The sequence below is a fragment of the Phasianus colchicus genome, chromosome 1 (genome assembly GCF_987193195.1).
Source record: "Phasianus colchicus chromosome 1, bPhaCol1.hap1.1, whole genome shotgun sequence".
Taxonomy (NCBI): domain Eukaryota; kingdom Metazoa; phylum Chordata; class Aves; order Galliformes; family Phasianidae; genus Phasianus; species Phasianus colchicus.
This window is the reverse complement of record NC_143436.1, coordinates 61,240,924-61,257,217: the sequence shown is the minus strand read 5'-3', so window position 1 is coordinate 61,257,217 and position 16,294 is coordinate 61,240,924. Positions and strand designations below refer to the sequence as shown.

The 16,294-nt window shown below is 40.0% G+C and overlaps 1 protein-coding gene across 14 annotated transcripts in view; it reads right to left on the bottom strand.

Moving 5' to 3' along the window:
- WNK1 (WNK lysine deficient protein kinase 1) overlaps nucleotides 1-16,294 on the bottom strand; it is a 98,714-nt gene that overhangs the window by 23,709 nt on the left and 58,711 nt on the right. For 6 of the 14 annotated variants that reach the window (XM_090145034.1, XM_090145038.1, XM_090145050.1 and 3 more), the window contains 11 exons: nucleotides 9,291-9,362; nucleotides 8,540-8,689; nucleotides 7,015-7,488; nucleotides 5,591-5,872; nucleotides 5,406-5,459; nucleotides 4,827-4,918; nucleotides 4,019-4,181; nucleotides 3,424-3,540; nucleotides 1,333-1,506; nucleotides 498-549; nucleotides 192-332 (listed from right to left, as the gene is read on the bottom strand). In XM_090145034.1, coding sequence (XP_090001160.1) covers nucleotides 192-332; nucleotides 498-549; nucleotides 1,333-1,506; nucleotides 3,424-3,540; nucleotides 4,019-4,181; nucleotides 4,827-4,918; nucleotides 5,406-5,459; nucleotides 5,591-5,872; nucleotides 7,015-7,488; nucleotides 8,540-8,689; nucleotides 9,291-9,362 — 1,771 coding nt within the window. Of the gene's footprint in view, nucleotides 1-191; nucleotides 333-497; nucleotides 550-1,332; nucleotides 1,507-3,423; nucleotides 3,541-4,018; nucleotides 4,182-4,826; nucleotides 4,919-5,405; nucleotides 5,460-5,590; nucleotides 5,873-7,014; nucleotides 7,489-8,539; nucleotides 8,690-9,290; nucleotides 9,363-11,766; nucleotides 12,985-14,778; nucleotides 15,037-16,294 lie in introns of all 14 variants that reach the window. The other 8 variants (XM_090145045.1, XM_031589861.2, XM_090145081.1 and 5 more) reach the window with 6 other exon arrangements.

The window sequence follows — 16,294 nt, the reverse complement described above, 5'->3', positions numbered from 1 at the left end:
GGCCATCAACATTTTTTCCTGCAAGAATTCTACACAGTATCAGCCAGATTATCATCACTTCTTATCAGCTCAGTCATTTCCCTACTTCCAGATACTTAGGGGGTGCTTAGGAGCTTGTCAGTCTGGTAAACTAACTTCAGTTTTGACTAACATTTCATAGCCTTCAGAATTTAAGAGTTTAGGTAACTTACCCACATCTGAAGTTTCTTTTCCTCCAGGAATAGGAGAGGTGAAAAAGCCCTGCTCTTTTAACCGACTTTCAGGGACAGGGCTGACAATAAACCGTCTTCCCGCAGAATGGACAACCTGGGTAAAGGAGCTAGGAGGAACCCCTAAACAGAAAGAAGTTGGATATTTAGTGATACGTAGCTGCAACAAAATACATAACCTGCAATACGGAATGTGAACTCCATCATATAAAATAAAAACCTGGCAGCACCCATCCGCTGAAATCGAAAAAGGTAACTGTTGAAAAAACAAAATCACAAAAGACTTACCTATTCTTTGTGGCATGGAAGATGTAGGATCTGGCTGTTTGAACTCTAATTTCTGTAAAGTAAGATAAAATTTAAAGTTCTATTCTGAAACAGAAACCCACACGATAGTTATTAAAACGCTAGCTTACTGAAATGTGGGCATTTAAGTTAAGCAGTGCCATGGACTCAAGCACCATTATCAAAGCAGTGAAATTCTGCCTAGGCAACTGTCAGCTACAATGTTTTATAGATTGTCAGTTCAGTGACCAGCAGTGCAACAAACAGATCTAAGCGTCTTTTTCTTAATAAACACTCCAGCCCATTTCCTTAAATATCCCACAGATAAGTAAATGGATGACGGGATGTTCTGGAGTAGCTTTTGGTAGAAATAAGGCAGAGATTCTGGAAATGTTACCCCTTATGATTCCCAGCAACCAGCTTGAAAACCTTTGTTTTCTAACTTATGCATCCAATTCTAGTAGCTCACTGAGTAGAGGGCCTGGAGTCCAGTCTCTTGGGGTTTAGTGAGTGACAAAGGATTAGGGATTTTAGCATCCTGCCTCACAACTTCAAATGCAAGAAGCCCCAGCATTTAAGACTATCTGCCTAGTGCTCTATTAGGAGATTCAGCAGCTTTAAAAGTGTCAGAACATGACAAAAAGAAATGGCTTAAGTTATTTAGTTTTCTAAATGAATTTTTTGCTTTCATCCTGATCTGAAGCTCTGGCTGTTAATTTTATTTTTAAGCTTTGATATTCTCATGAAAGAAGGTTTCAGTTTCTTGCTAGCACTACGCAAAACCACACCACCCAAAACTGAAAATATGATTAACTAAGGCCATTTGTCTTCTACATACCTGTGACCCTGGAATGAAGCCATCGTCTTTTGTCTGCATACTCTCCAAACCCTGATCACCTTCTGGCTCCACACTTACATCCTCACTCAGCATTTCATCTGCTTTCTCAATGATCTCTCGTACCTGTTCCACAAATGAGTCTCTCTCAGTTGCTAAAATAAACTCATTCTGCACCTGTGAAGAGAACAGAGCAGCAAGATCTTTAATTATTACAAAGTATTTCAAAACTATGTATTGCATACTGACTAGCCATAATATAACATGTTTGTGTTTGTCCTCCTTCCAACTGTTCTTATGCATAAGATAAAGCTCATGACATCCTGGAGAAAAAACATTTGCTTCTGAAATTATCTCCAGCACTGAAATATTTGTTCTACTTTGCTCTTTGCAGTGGGACAACATTCTGTATCACTTTCATCAGATTAATATTTCAGACTTTTCCAGTGAAACTCAAAATTTGCAACTTCATTTACTATCATATTTAAAGAAAGATGGAAATGTAAAAAAAATTGAAAATTTTATATTGCAAGATAAGTTCTGCGCTACTCTATTTCTACGTCATACTGAACTTCTACTCTATGGAGGCTGTACATCACTAGGTTCCAGAAGTCTGGCTGCTGCAGTACATAAACACAAGCATTATGTTCCCCAGCTGGTAAGACAAAGCGTGTTCAGCCTATCTAGTTTCAATATACTGTATTGCTTTATAAAAATACATCCTGCTGTTTACATTGGAATAAATAAGCTTAAACAAATACACTCAGTACTTATACAACAGTTCTTAGTTTGTCAGCCTAACTCAGGAGCAAATTATGTCTCCTGATGGGCATAAAGTTCTAGATTAAGTTGTCTAGGTTTGGTCGCATACTTTAAACTATTTGCTTGCACTCTGAAAGCACAGATCACTTATTTCGTTTGCACTCCTCATCAACCATCTGTTCTTTTATCAAATATACCTATATATCAAATATACCTATATATCAAATATACCTATATATCAAATATACCTATATATCAAATATACCTATATATCAAATATACCTATATATCAAATATACCTATATATCATAGGATCAATTTACATATGAGGAAATGTAAGATCTGTATTTTCTGTGTATTTCTAGACACTTCATTTAATTGACATCTGACAATACATGTACATAGGCAAGAACCAAATTCTTCTTCTGTGAAAAAGTCTTCCTGTGTTACTAATTTGGTTATTTCTGAAAAAGTATGAATCCAGCACACCCCTATTATTCTGCTGTCTCTCCAAGTGAAAAGATAAATACTACCACACAGGTGCCTAAGAGGTTGGGGGTAAGATACTGCTTTGTGTCAGGACGAACTTCCAACCCACTCTGCACCCCACTTCAGCAACAGCAAAGTGATCTCATTTTCGCTCAGATTGTACCAGCTTGGGAATATAATTTTAAATTAAATTAAAAAAAAAAGTGGTGGAAGGTTCTATTCCCCATTTCATGGTACTTGCATTTAAACATATCTATATATGACAAGTTCTCTTCTGTTTCTTGACCATTATCTGTTGAATGGAGAGGTTGCTTTGTTCGTTTTCCTTTGAGATGCACTGACCAGTTTAGTCAAAAGCAGCAGTCATTACTGATCTCCAGAAATCAGAAAGAAGTTCCCTCAAGAGGAAATCTTGCTGTTTCAGTTGAGAACAGCAGCAAAATCTCAATGCTTAAGCAAATTGTAAAGACTTAATGTTTTGGCCTTAATAAAAAAAAAAAGCAAACTATTTAAGTTGGTGCATTCAGAAAGTTGTCTGCAGTTTTTCCAAAATATAGACTGTGAAAAAACAAAAGTAGATAAACCTGATAAAAAAAGAAATTTTAGGATAAAAAATTGACTCCGGTGTTCCCTGTGAACTGAGCATGTAATATTAAGTGTCAATTTTGTATAATACTCTGTGCAGACAGTCTCTAGCTGTGCTTACGTACCTATTAAGTGAGTGCAGAAAAAGAGGAGACAGGCCATGCTACACAGAAGAAAGCAAGCGAGAAAATAAGACTACTTATATTACTACTGTGATTAAGACCGGATTTAATTTTCCACCTCTGAAAACCATCTTACCATAATTGAAGCTATTTCCTCAGGGTTGTCACCATCCAAATCAAATTTGAAAGTAACCATTTTCCGATTGTGTGTCTCTAGCTGGCATTCCACTACCCGGTCACCTTTATTTGAAACCTAAAGCAAAGAAAATAATAGTTCAAATTAAAAGCATAAAAATGTAATGTTTGTACTTCAAAGTCCACAGAGAAAAACCAACGGTACTGCTCTAAGACAAACACATTCTCTTTTTCTAAACTAATAAACAGTACAGCAGCACTTTCTGAGGATTTGCCAATTGCTCATATGACCAAGCTTACTTTGCCCTCACCTTTCTGTAGGGCTCCAAATGCTCCCTTGTTCCTTTCTAACTTCTATGTCACTAGCTTAGCTTTACTAATAAGATTAAAGCAAACATTCAGAAATAGTATGAATAGGAATCACTAGAGGCCAAGCAAGATAATTTTGCCAACTGAAATGTTCTGAAAAACTCTTAACTATGACTTCTGGAACAGTAACACTAGAAGAAGAAGAAATACAGTGGACAGACTGCATGCTCAAAGTGGCAACAGTATTAAACAGTCACTTAAAATTAAAACAAAACAAAACCACTCACATTTAGAATTCTCAGTTTTGGCCTAGCAGTCTTCTCATGGCGAGAGCGACTGCGGACAGACCTCCGCATATGACGCTTGGTAGTCCTCCCTTCATGTCTCCCACTAGAAGCTGGAACATTCTCATTGCCATCACTCATTCCTGAAGCAACATCAGAATGTGCACTAAAAATGAAAACAAAACTTTATATTAGTATTCATGCATTCTATATCTGCAACAGTATGGTTTACCCTACCGATACCATTCTCTTCAGAACAGGAGTGGATGTTTGTTAATCACAGAGTAGGGGAGAAGAATTCTGTCAAATGATAAACACAGAACATTCTGCGTTGGAAGAGACCCATCAGGATCATTGAATCCTGGCTCCACAGAGCATCACCCACATTCCAAACCCTACGTCTGAGAGCAGCGTCCAAATGCTTCTTGAACTCCAGCACTTGGGGCCGTGTCCACTGCCCTGGGCATTCTGTTCCATGCCCACCGCCCTCTAGTAAAGAACCTTTTCCTAACACCCAGCCTGCCCCTCCCCTGACACAGCTCCCTGCCGTTCCCTTGGGTCCTATTCCTGTCATCAGAGGGCAGAGCTCAGCACTGCCCCTCCACTCCCTGTGAGGAGCTGCAGCCACCATGAGTCTCTTCTTCTCCCGGCTTAGAAAACCAAGGGACCTCTGCTGATCCTCACATGTCTTCCCCTCTGGACCCATCTCCATTTTCACAGCACTCCTCTGAACACTCTCTAATAGTTTTATGTCTATTGCATGAAATTAAAATTCAGATTGGTAAATTGGTGAGAAGAAAACCATGCTTACCTATCCATAGAGGAAGCCAAAGGGGTAGACTGAGCAGGCTGTGTTGATGGCAGAGACTCTGAAGGAGCAGTCTGTGAGGCTCCTTGAGTACCCTATAGATAGAAACCTACATCAAGAACTCTAAATAACTCCATTCGTTTTGAAATCACCCATTAGTCTTCAATCATTGCACTCAAATCAGTTTTAAAGCTAAAAGCACTACTTTTTTAGAACTTTGAACAGCTAGCTGGCATCTAGAGAGCTTTAATTTATAAGGCTCAAAAGCAAACTGCAGTGAAGCAAATTATCATCCTGAGGAGGGGTGGGGCAGAAAATAAGCCATCCTTCTACAGATGCATATTGCTACAATTTGCCATGCAGCCACAGTCTTACTAACAGAATGTGCAAAAGGCAAGCCAATGCAGAACACAAAGACAATTCAAATTCTCCCTAGCAACATCAGTGCTACAGGGAATGGGCAAAATGAGAGAATCTCAAAGGCTATCGGTAGCAGTTTTTCATTGATATGGCAAAATATTCTACAGTACTAGCAAGAAGTGAAGTGTTAACAGGTTTTTTGCCTGTAAGAGGTACACTCACTTCCCAACAGAACAGCCAGTGGCAACAAGGTCCCCACATTGGCATGACATTCTGCTGTAAGAAAAAGGTTATTTGAAACATTAATTTCCATCTGAAGATAAGCATGGAAGGGATTAGTTCCCCACACACATTCACTGTTGTGTAATTTAAGACTCTAAATGCGTTGTTATGTTCAACATAGTTACCTCCACAACTGCCTGCTGCGAGGAGGCTGATGAGGCCTGTTGTGCTAAACTCACTGTAGGCTGGGGCACTTGAACCTGTCCTCCTACGCTGCCCATAGGAACTAAAACGTTCTGCTCCACGTACGGCTGCACAACAGGAGCAATATAGCCTGGCTGAGTCATTACATCTGTGGGTAAGGGAGGGGACAGTATGGCAGAAGGAATGCTAACAGAAGCCACAGCAGAGGAAGGTGCAACACTTGAGTCCCCTGGGTACTGAGGCGGCAGCCGAGATGGGAAGCCCTGTAACAGAAATGAGGGAGTCAAGTTAGTGAATGCCAGAGCTGATAAGAAAACAAACAAAAAAAAAAATATGTATATCCGTTTCAGGGGCAACTTCTAACTGCTTTCCTTTCCCTTCTGTACTTATACAAGTTCTTCCGAATACCATCTTCACACAGAATAGTTACTGATTAAGAAGCCAAAGCTCAGCTTGCAAGTCACTATGCTTCAACAAGCAAATTCCCACTCAAAATTTCAAGCCTTAGGCAGAACAATTTTCACCTCCCAACTCTCCCCAGTTGCCTACTGGACTTAATGTTTTAAGACCTGTGGCTTGAAATGAGCTTGAAGGATTTTTATGCTGAACTGCTCAGAACATATTATACATCTGTTGCTGATTCTCAAGACGAGTAAATACCTTGTGTTTCTCCTGTCCTCTCACGATGAACTGACCCGGGAACCAAGAAGCATGAATTCCTACATAGTTTCTATTTTGCAGCACTCTACATTGTCTCAGTGACTTTACTTTAGAAGAACAACTATATGCTAAGTCACTATTTTTGTCACTACTCATATTGCCATGACAGTGATTGCACAAAGTAGCCAAAGTAGTCCTTGCCGATCAGTCTAGTGTTTCATAACTTGCATCAGATACTTACTTCTTGTTCAAGATCCTTGTTGCCCGACTTATTTCCAGAAAATCAAAGTCCACACCTCCCCACTTCCCGTCCCCAACTTGGAACGAAATACTGACATTGCTGAATATGCTGCCACAGATTATCTTTCCCAAACAAAACCGGTATGAGTTTTTAAATCACAATGTTTTGGGACTTTTTCTTTTTTAAATTTAATTCAAGTTGGCAGATCTCTTGGATATATAGCTATCCTCCTTTACACAGCAGGTGACCAAAGTCCTGCACTACACTTGTCATTTTAGACAAACTCCACTGCCAAATGAGGAAAAAAAATCACAGGGTGACTGGAGGGCACTTATTCTCCTCCCTCCTTAAAAAGGACTTTTACCACAAAACAAAAATTCATCTCCATGGCCTAGTGGCTCTCTTATGAGAAATGAGTTGGCCCAGGCACACAGTTCTGAGCTGGTACCTTAGAGGAAGAGGTGAAAGTCGGAGGGGAAGAGCTCTGCTGGCTTGCAACAATACCTGGTAAAGAGCATCTCCAGCAGGAAGTGAAGCATCAGCAGCTTGTCCAATGCTGACTGGCAATCCCATGGACTGGACAGCCGGCTGCAGGAGCTGCGGGAGAACCTGGCTGGGCAACTGAGCCACAGGCTGCATCAGCGTGGGAAGCTGGCTAGGGACAACAGTTGATCCTACAGGGACAGCGGATGCCGCAGCAGATGTTGCCAGCGTGAGCAATGGCTGATTCATGCCGCCTGCCATTGAAATTGGCAGTGACTGGAAACCTGGCTGAGCCACTGACACATGAGGAGCTGCGACGGGCAACTGAGAGACTGAGAACTGGGGGACAATGGAAGTTGGCAAGGGTTGTCCCACGGGCAGAAAGTGAGAACCAATAGGGACTGATGGGACAACTGAAGGTTGAGTGAGAGAAGGTGCTGCAACAGGTAATTGAGGTTCGCCTTGGATGATCGACACTGGTTGGGAAACAGGAAGCTGGGGAGGTAAAGAAAATAGAGATAGATTTTTCGGTTTTTAAGCAGGGTTGCAGAAAGCAGAATTTTTATGCATTAGTCAAAGAAAGAATTATTCAAGTTATAGCACTCTGTTAAAGTGGGTGGGGAGCACAGTTGGCAGAGTGGCTGGGAAGTTGGCTGGAGTTCCAAAAGGTCCTCACTTCGCAACACTTCCCTTGAAGAACTTCACAAGCTCTTGAAATAGACCCCCACGGAGGGTGAAAGAGCAACATTAGAATACCCTAAGGCACTGACTTGAACAAAAACAGAATCCAATTCCCCTCAATTCTGTCCCCAGAGCCAAGCCTGCCTTCTTACAGGAAAGAAGTGCAAATGTTTCCACAAATCTGTCAGCTTTGGGTATGGGGACTAAGGAATGGAGAATGAAAAGCCACTGTGCCAGCATTCAGAGAATGGCAGGGGATATGTCAATTAAAGCCAGCAAATGATGCAACTGGAGAGACAGTTAAGATGAACAAGCAACAAAACAATTTTAAAAACAAAAACAAGGCTCACATGTTCAAGATAGAGATATGAGCCAAAATGAAGTAGTACTCAGTAACAGAAGCTTCTTGATCAGGCAGTAAAGGAGAAGAGCTGAGTAAGAGAGATGACAAGAGTGGAAAAGGCAGTCCTTATGGTTCACTACCTAAATATGTGAACATGTGTTTTACACACAATGGTGCAGAAGATGTACATTCTATGGGAAGCAGAGAAATGACAAGTTCCTGAAAATGCATACATAGTAATCCATTCATCAATATGCTGAATGATACTTCGACTGTTTAAAGACCTTAGAGAATGGAAGTGCTATCCTTTCCTCAAACAAATTACTCATGACTGCCATGTGTGAAAGAAAGTGTTTCCAATACATATTTTCCAGCAAAATTGACAGTTACAGTATCCCGAGAATACTACTATCTGGATGAATGTTTTGGAACCATTAGAAAAGATGACAAAAGTGAAAGTAGCAGCATATTGAATTTGCCAGGTGTGAAGGATCTTGTACTGATAAGAAAAATATTGCTTACCTGTGTCCCTGCTGCTGCCTGAGGCATTGGCATAACCTGTGAAGTCTGAGTTTGAGAGACAGTTTGTGTGGGAGTGGCACCAGTAGAAACTGATGGCTGCTGCAGCTGATATTGTCCAGGTTGTTGAGAAGAGGCTGGCTGCTGGGCATTCTACAGTAGGGAAAAGATGCAGAAGCTATTTAGTTTTAAAAGCCTATCTATTTAAGTTTCAACTTTTATTCCCTCCTAAGTGATATCAGTGGATCTTCTGAACATACTGAGTGAATTAATCTTTAGTAACTACTTTTTAGTTAGTATTACTAACACAACTCCACTGTCAGCACCAAGTATTGCAACAGGATTTTAGTTTCAACAGTGAGAACAAGAATACAGGGACTACAGGCAATTAAGAGAAGAGGACGCTGCAGAAGATACTATTTCAAGTTGGAAGAACTCATCAGAACAGGGTCTGCCTGTCTAGACAATCTAACTCTCAAATCCTGGCATGTCTTTCCTTGAATGGCACCTCCAATGCAAAGTTAGGTGGGGGCTAGGAAGACGGTCACATTAGAAGCAGCATTAACATGATCCTAAAAATAAATTTCAAAAAGTTAATCTCATAGCATGTTAGACTAGGAGAGAACCAGAGGATTCCTCTTTTATCCAAAACTATGGATTGAAGAGTGGACAGGGAAAGGTAATTGCTCTTTAAGAAGTCATCAAATTTCTCTGTTGAAAATAATTTACTCCCAAGTTTAGAAAATGACCATACCTGCTGAGTGTGTTGAGCAGGCTGAGACGGTACCGATGTACTACTTGAAGCTGACTGGCCTTGTACTTGTGTCTATAAGGAAAAAAAGACCAAGGGTCAGCTTTAAAAGAAAAATAAAAAACCACATGGCTCTGCAGCAGGCAGTTGAAATTATTTCTGCCTGGAATGATCTGTTTGTAATAGTTTCTAGCTGTTCTTTTTAGACTAGCAGTTTGTTTGGCCAAATTCTACTACATAAGCCAGAATGAAGTAGTGCAAGCTGGAAAAGCACCAATATCCATTTTAAGTCTTTGAAGAAAGCAAAGTTTTTGCATCCCCAATGCCCCTCAAAATGAGACAGATCAGCCTACCAGCTTCTTCCTCTACTGATGATGCGTTAAGAACAGGATGCCTTGGTATGTATGGTAACTGGAAATACAGGCATTAAAATTTACCTTCACAAGTGTTCTGAACACAGTTAAGTGAAGAGGATAAAATAAGCTAGAAAAAAATAAAGCTGATTATAAAGATCAAAAATATACATACCAATAACAAAACACTCAATACATGTACACGTAAACTGTTTCTTTAGAGGCTTATCAAAATCCAAATTAAAAATCATTCCCAGCTATCAGCCAAGGATAGATACAGAAGAATCTGGGGCCATGTTCTAGCTAAGACAGAAATCTAAATGACTAAGCAATGAAAAAAAATGGATGAGTGGCATACAAATGAATGTGAAAGATGTAAAGGAAAGCGGAATGGATTTTCACCACTGTTTTTGTGACCAACATTCTTTGGTTAGATCTTGGAGACAGCTGGACAAAGATCTCCACTAAGCTCCCTGAGTATGCACCACCTGTAAACTAACTGCCTTTATAAGAAACATCTGGTGCACAGGTATCATATCAGGAATACCTACTAAAATTTCTAAATGGTTTGCATATTCTGCTTGCAGAAGCTTATTAGGAAAAATTTTTATCTAAAATGTACTCTTTTAAGGAAAGAACACTGTCAATGAAAAGAACCATTTTTTTCTTTGTTGTTTTAGAAGCGTTGAGGCCCTTATTAAAATACAAATGCGTCCATTGAAATAATCTCTCTTCGTATTGATCCAGTTTGAGACTTCACATTCTGATCTTCCAATGAATTAGATAACAGCTTCTAGAACTTACATTCTGTAAAAATAATCTGAATCCCTTCTTATGATTTCCAGATGTCATTTTCACCCATCACAAATCACCTGAAGTTTAGCAAAAGATGTTTATGGAGAAACAATCTCCAAGTAACTTTCAAACTTCCTGCACGGCAGTTTCACTCCACAAGTTCTCCTAAACAACTGAAATCACTATTTATTGCATCAGTGATTAAGCTGTTTCAGTTTAGAAAAACCAAAACCAACAGATCCTATATGGAAAGATTTAAGTATTTAATTCTTGATCTTACCACAATAAAGCAAAAAAAGGCTCTCTTTCTTCTAGAGGAATAACAATGTTGCTTATAGCTTAATAGCCAGAGTATTAGAATCCTTAATTTCAAAACCAGAAAGAGTGAAGGAGTAAGAGATGTTTACTTAAAGTAAAGCCTCTCTTTTCACCAAAAAAAAAAAAAAAAAGAAAACCATCTTCTCATGTGTTTCAGAATACAGGCACAGATACAATATACATGTGCACCTCACATTCATGGTGTACAAACGCATTACTGAAGGATACTAGAATGAAAATTGCAGTGGCATTTACCAAACATCAACAGAACATATCTCCAGCTAAACTTCATGCCTCAGATTTCGCTTTTTAAAAGACACCACATTCTAGGCTTATAAGGAACTAAAGCCTATATTAAGAACCATTTGTGCCACTAGTTAACTACTCAGTTTGCTCAGTTTCTTTGATAATTCTGCAAGGGCACCAAACCCATTTACGTGTATGTATACTGCCCTTCATTCCTCTCTTCCCACTTCCTTCCCCTAAGCCTAGAAAAATCTTTCAGCTTTCAAGAGCCACCGAGTTAACCTGTTGTCCAATGAAACATTATTCAATACAAATATTCAACTTCAAATAACATTCTCATCAAACAGCTGAGGAACAGGAATAGAAGTACAAAGCAAGTTTTAGTATGACTACCAATACAGACTGCATGGAAGATGCATTTCATTAAACCCATTGTTGAGAAGCCAATTTGGTACTTCAGCTATCTCTTTCCAAAACAGTATCTGATCCAAAACAACACTGACCTTTTGTTATTCTTAACACAGAAGCCATACCAACATATCACCCAAAGCTGAACACAGACTGAGGGGTTGCTGATGCCTCATCCTTTAATTGTAACCTGTTAACTTAAAGAGATCCTAGTAGAACACTGACTTAATGTAAAGACACCCCCATGAATGCTAAGATACTTGCTCCATGTGGTTCTAAATAAGAGCAAGGCTCCTCTTTAAGTGCAAAGTATGATTTATAAAAAGCAGAGAAATTCTGGAAGGGTTTTCTCCTGTAACCTGAGGATAGTGTGCAGGTGGTCCTGATGAAAGCGAGGTGGACAAGGCCTGCTGAGTTGAGGCTCCCTGTGGGAAGCAGATGAAGAGCTGCGACTCTTGCAATACCTTCTGAGGCAGCTGAACAATGGGCAATGAGAAGTCTGAACCAAAAGCAGATGGCCCCCCTGTAGGGGGAGGAGACTGGAAATCGCCAGTGTCAGAGGAAGTCAGCTGTGAGGAATCACTGGAGTATTCTGGGCTTCCTTCTGGCCAGCTCCGACTGGCAGAACCCCCTCTGTGACCTGCTAAATCAGGACCAAGATAGTTATAATGTTCCTCTGTCACGGGCTGAAGCCGACCATGCAACCCTATGCCTTGAGTGGATTCCTCTTGACTGGTCTCCATTGAGCCCCGGCGACTTCTGTAGACCCGCTGGGGTAAAGCCGCCCCTTCTGCTGGAGCAGAACTCGGTGTGTGCACATGGAACTCAAAAACACAGCTTGTTCTGCCATCACCGCTGTGAGAGAGCACAGCTGGGGCAGAATGAGGAACAAATACCTGATGGAACGTCATCTGAGCAGGATCTGCACTCAGAGGAGCTGAAACACTGGACAATGGAGAAAGGGGACTCAACCCAGCATCCAGCCTCAAGTTCTGAACATGTCTTGCCAGGAACGCTTGCCCCGATTGATAGTCAAACACAGAGCTTTGTGGAGGACCACCTTGCACATGCTTTGAATCAGAAACCTGCTTCAAATGTTGTTCAGTCACGTGTGAGTTATAAGCTACTTGATCATACTGCTCCGATACCTGTGACGGATAGTGCATGCCCACCAAATATACAGCTTCTGGATGCATTCTGTAGTGAGCATCCTCTGGAGGTGTTGGTCCAGATCTATAGTCACTGTGTACAGGAGCTGGCTCAAACACAGGGTTAACTTGCACATGCAGAGGCTCTCCAGCGACTCTATGAGATGTCGTGCCCAGCATAACCAATGCCTCTGGTGTCCAATTGGTGGGACTACCACCAGGTGGAACTAAACTCTGGCCAGTCTTCAGCAATGGCTGGAAGTGGCAAGTTTGGGCTTCCAAAAATGAAGTGCTCTTGCGGCGCTGAGCAACTGCCACCTTCGGCGGGCAGACAGGTGGTGGTGAGAAAGACACCGGCCGTTCATGAACGGTTGGGAAAAATATCTGTGAATCTGGGAACGTTGGTGTTCCCCCACGTGGATGCTGAGGCTGTATTGACATGAACAAGACAAGTAATTCATACATTAAAAGTGAAAGCACATTAACATGCACAGTTCACTAGGCAGTTCTGTGAAGTAACTTTATAGAATGACTACTCAATTCATGGTCAAAAACATACAATACTTAGGAAAATTAGATGAGTTGTAAATATCCATTAAATACATCCGTGGCAGGCATGTCTACAAATGGAAGCATTTGCTTGTGTTAAAGCTGCTTTTCCAGTCCAACTCCAACCACTCAGTAAATGTGAATATCGGTTTTGCTCCTGACAATGGAATGCAATTCATTGTCATGGGCTATTCACTGTGGTCATTGCTTGAAATCCAATCTAACTCCGGACATTACTGCCATATGGGCATATAAAAATTCAGAACCTGATAGCAATAACAACACAGGGACTCTAATTCACATCTGGAAGATTAAAACGGTACGAAAACTTAATACTATCTAATGTAAAAAACACAATGCTGGTGTCCTGTCAGGAGGGTGCTCTGCATGGTATCCAGCGAGCTAAACAAAAATGCTTTACAAGACAAGACTGAACCACACCAGCCTACACATGAAAAAATAATGAAAAGAAATCTGATAAAAATGCACTGTCTTCAGATTTCATCAAATTCAGTCATCCCTTTTGATCATTTTGATCCATTTGCATCATACGCTTTTCACATAAGAAATTAGCAGTCACTGAAACAAATCCACTTTTTTTCCTGGACAACAGTACGTTCACAGGTTTGTCAACAAAGACCTCAAGTGATTCCACTGTTTATGATGCATTACTACAGATTAGGCTCATCTTTATTAAGATTTCTAGGGAGAATTTCACTGACAAGATTTCTACATAAGAATACTAAACAATTCAGCAATGCTGCATCTTTTTCATCTCGGTCTACAGTACACTGAAAGAAAGTACTGCTGACACTAAAGGAAAAATTGTAAGAGTCAGCAGCAAACATACTGTCTTGAAGACAAGAGCTACTTTCAACTTTTTCAAATTGCCTTTTGCACATTGTTCCATTTCTTTCCTATCCCTTCTTCCGGAAAAGCAGCAGCAAATTTCCATATTGACCAATAGTAAGAAGAAGGTCCCACTCCAGTACTCCTGAAGAACTCTTCCTACTGAAAGTTAGTTCTATATACTTCAATTACAGATAAAAGTTTCTCAAGGCTTATTTTACATAAATAAAAGCCAAAAACTGTAAACAGGCTACCTCCTATCTTGCAAGATGTCATGCATCTGACCTTTTGAAACAGATGAAAATATGGCTTCTTTCCACCAAGCAGCAGCTAAAGTGGCAACCACGATTAAAATGTAAGACTCCTCAAAAGTATTCATACTCTGAATTTCTACTATCACTATCATAGCATGCCAAAGCTTCTGGAAAATCAGCCACAACAACTAAGCTTTAAAAGCTAGCTGTTTTGTACAGGGCTTAATTAACATTCAATGCTTGGAAGTTGGAAAATGAAAAACAGTGTTCTGACTTCAGGGGAAAAGAACTAGTCTTCCCTTTAACTTCTGTGGTATATTTTCATTTATGAATTATGCTGAATAATTTTCATTTATACTTTCCTAAAATACAAAATACATGGTCAAACAATGATCATGTTTTTAAGTGTACGTCTTTTCAATAAACAATAACAGGAAAAAAAAACAAGCTAGCAGCCCAGAAATGATGAAGAATCATCTTTTCCTCTTCTCAATTTTTAAATGCCTGAAGCCCAGGATGTATTTAATGATAACTTATCTTACTGTGCTGGGAGGCAAATGGTAACACATACAGGACTGACAGAGAGGGAGGGCAGGCTGGAGCGTCGATGCTTGCGTGGAGAGGCAGAGTGCATGGGCAGGACACTTTCCAAGGCTTTAGAAAGCTTTTCTGCAAAGGTTTCTTCAGGGACAGTCCGAAGGTAGAAAGGAGAGAGAGGTGCAGACAGCGCTGGTGGTGGGGTGCAAGGAGCACTGAGAGGGATGCAGGACATAGAGGGAAGAGCAGGAAGGTGGGGAACACAAACTGACATGCTACGACCACGTTGAGGCTAAAGGAGGAAAACAAAAGTTAAAAATTGAACACTTCAAAAAAATTAAAAACAAAACGAGCAAAAATAGTAATGATAGAAAAGAAATGCAGACACACAATGATAGGCCCAATACTGACTACTATGTGTGCAAGAAGATATGAGAATGCTGAATGAATGTTGACATACACCAAGAACAGGATGTGTACACCTCTGAGGATTTAAGTTTGCTTTAGGTTACTGAACAGTAAGGGAAGTTCCCTAGTGCCCTTATAAGAAGCATGTGGAAGGCAGAACAGATAAGAAAGAATATTTTCCTTGAAGCCACCAATGTGGCCCACAGGATGTGTATTCGCTGCACTTCATAATGTGACAATAAAAAACCTTAAGTTATTGATGGCCTTTCATTCATTCTTAGTTTAGTGAGTGCATGTGTACTTACACCTATCGCCTCACCAGTCTCTCTGCTTAGGCAACTCCCTGAATCAAGTGAACTTAAAGTTTTCAGCTGGTTCTTTATTAACTAAAATATTACCTAAAAAATTTTAGCATTACACAGTCTACAAAAGAGTTGTGGAAAAAGCTGTTTGAATCCATGGAAAGTTTAGTTAATCTTAGACAAGCATTTTCCAGACAATAGGCCAATAAAAGTGTCAAGGATTTTGTAATCTTGCCTCAAGACAGAAGGCCATAGATCAAAATTCAACCCAACTGACAGAATCAGAATGATCTTTCTGTCTGGTTCTTTTTTTTTTTTTTTTTTGGGTTTTTTTTTTAGAATGATTGGGAAAATTATGTTTTAGATAGGCAGCCCCTCTTTTGGATATAATTTCTAAAGATAATTAAAATCAAATACATAACTGAGAAAAAAATAAAGTCAAGGTATCTAGTAGAGATCTAATTTAAAGTATTTCTGATATGAGAAATCTTGATAGACTTCTCAGTATTTTGGAGGAGAGACATCAGGAACCTCAAAGGGTTACCCTTATTCTTCACTTGGTCCAAGTCAGGACTGGTTATACATGTCGTTCCTGACAAGTTTATGTAGCCTGTTCAGAAACAGCTCCAGTGATGGAGTCTACAGTACACATCTGTCCTTTCTGGTTAGAAAAAAATCCTTTTCTAAACAAGAATTCCTTGCTGCAATTTAAGCTTATTATTTTTGTTATATCTGACAACAATGTTGTGATCCGATTAGCCTCTATGTATTTTATGGTGGCCTTTACAGCTTTCTCTATCCTCAAGCTCATCTTCCACAGACTTAGCTCTTTCAGTCTTC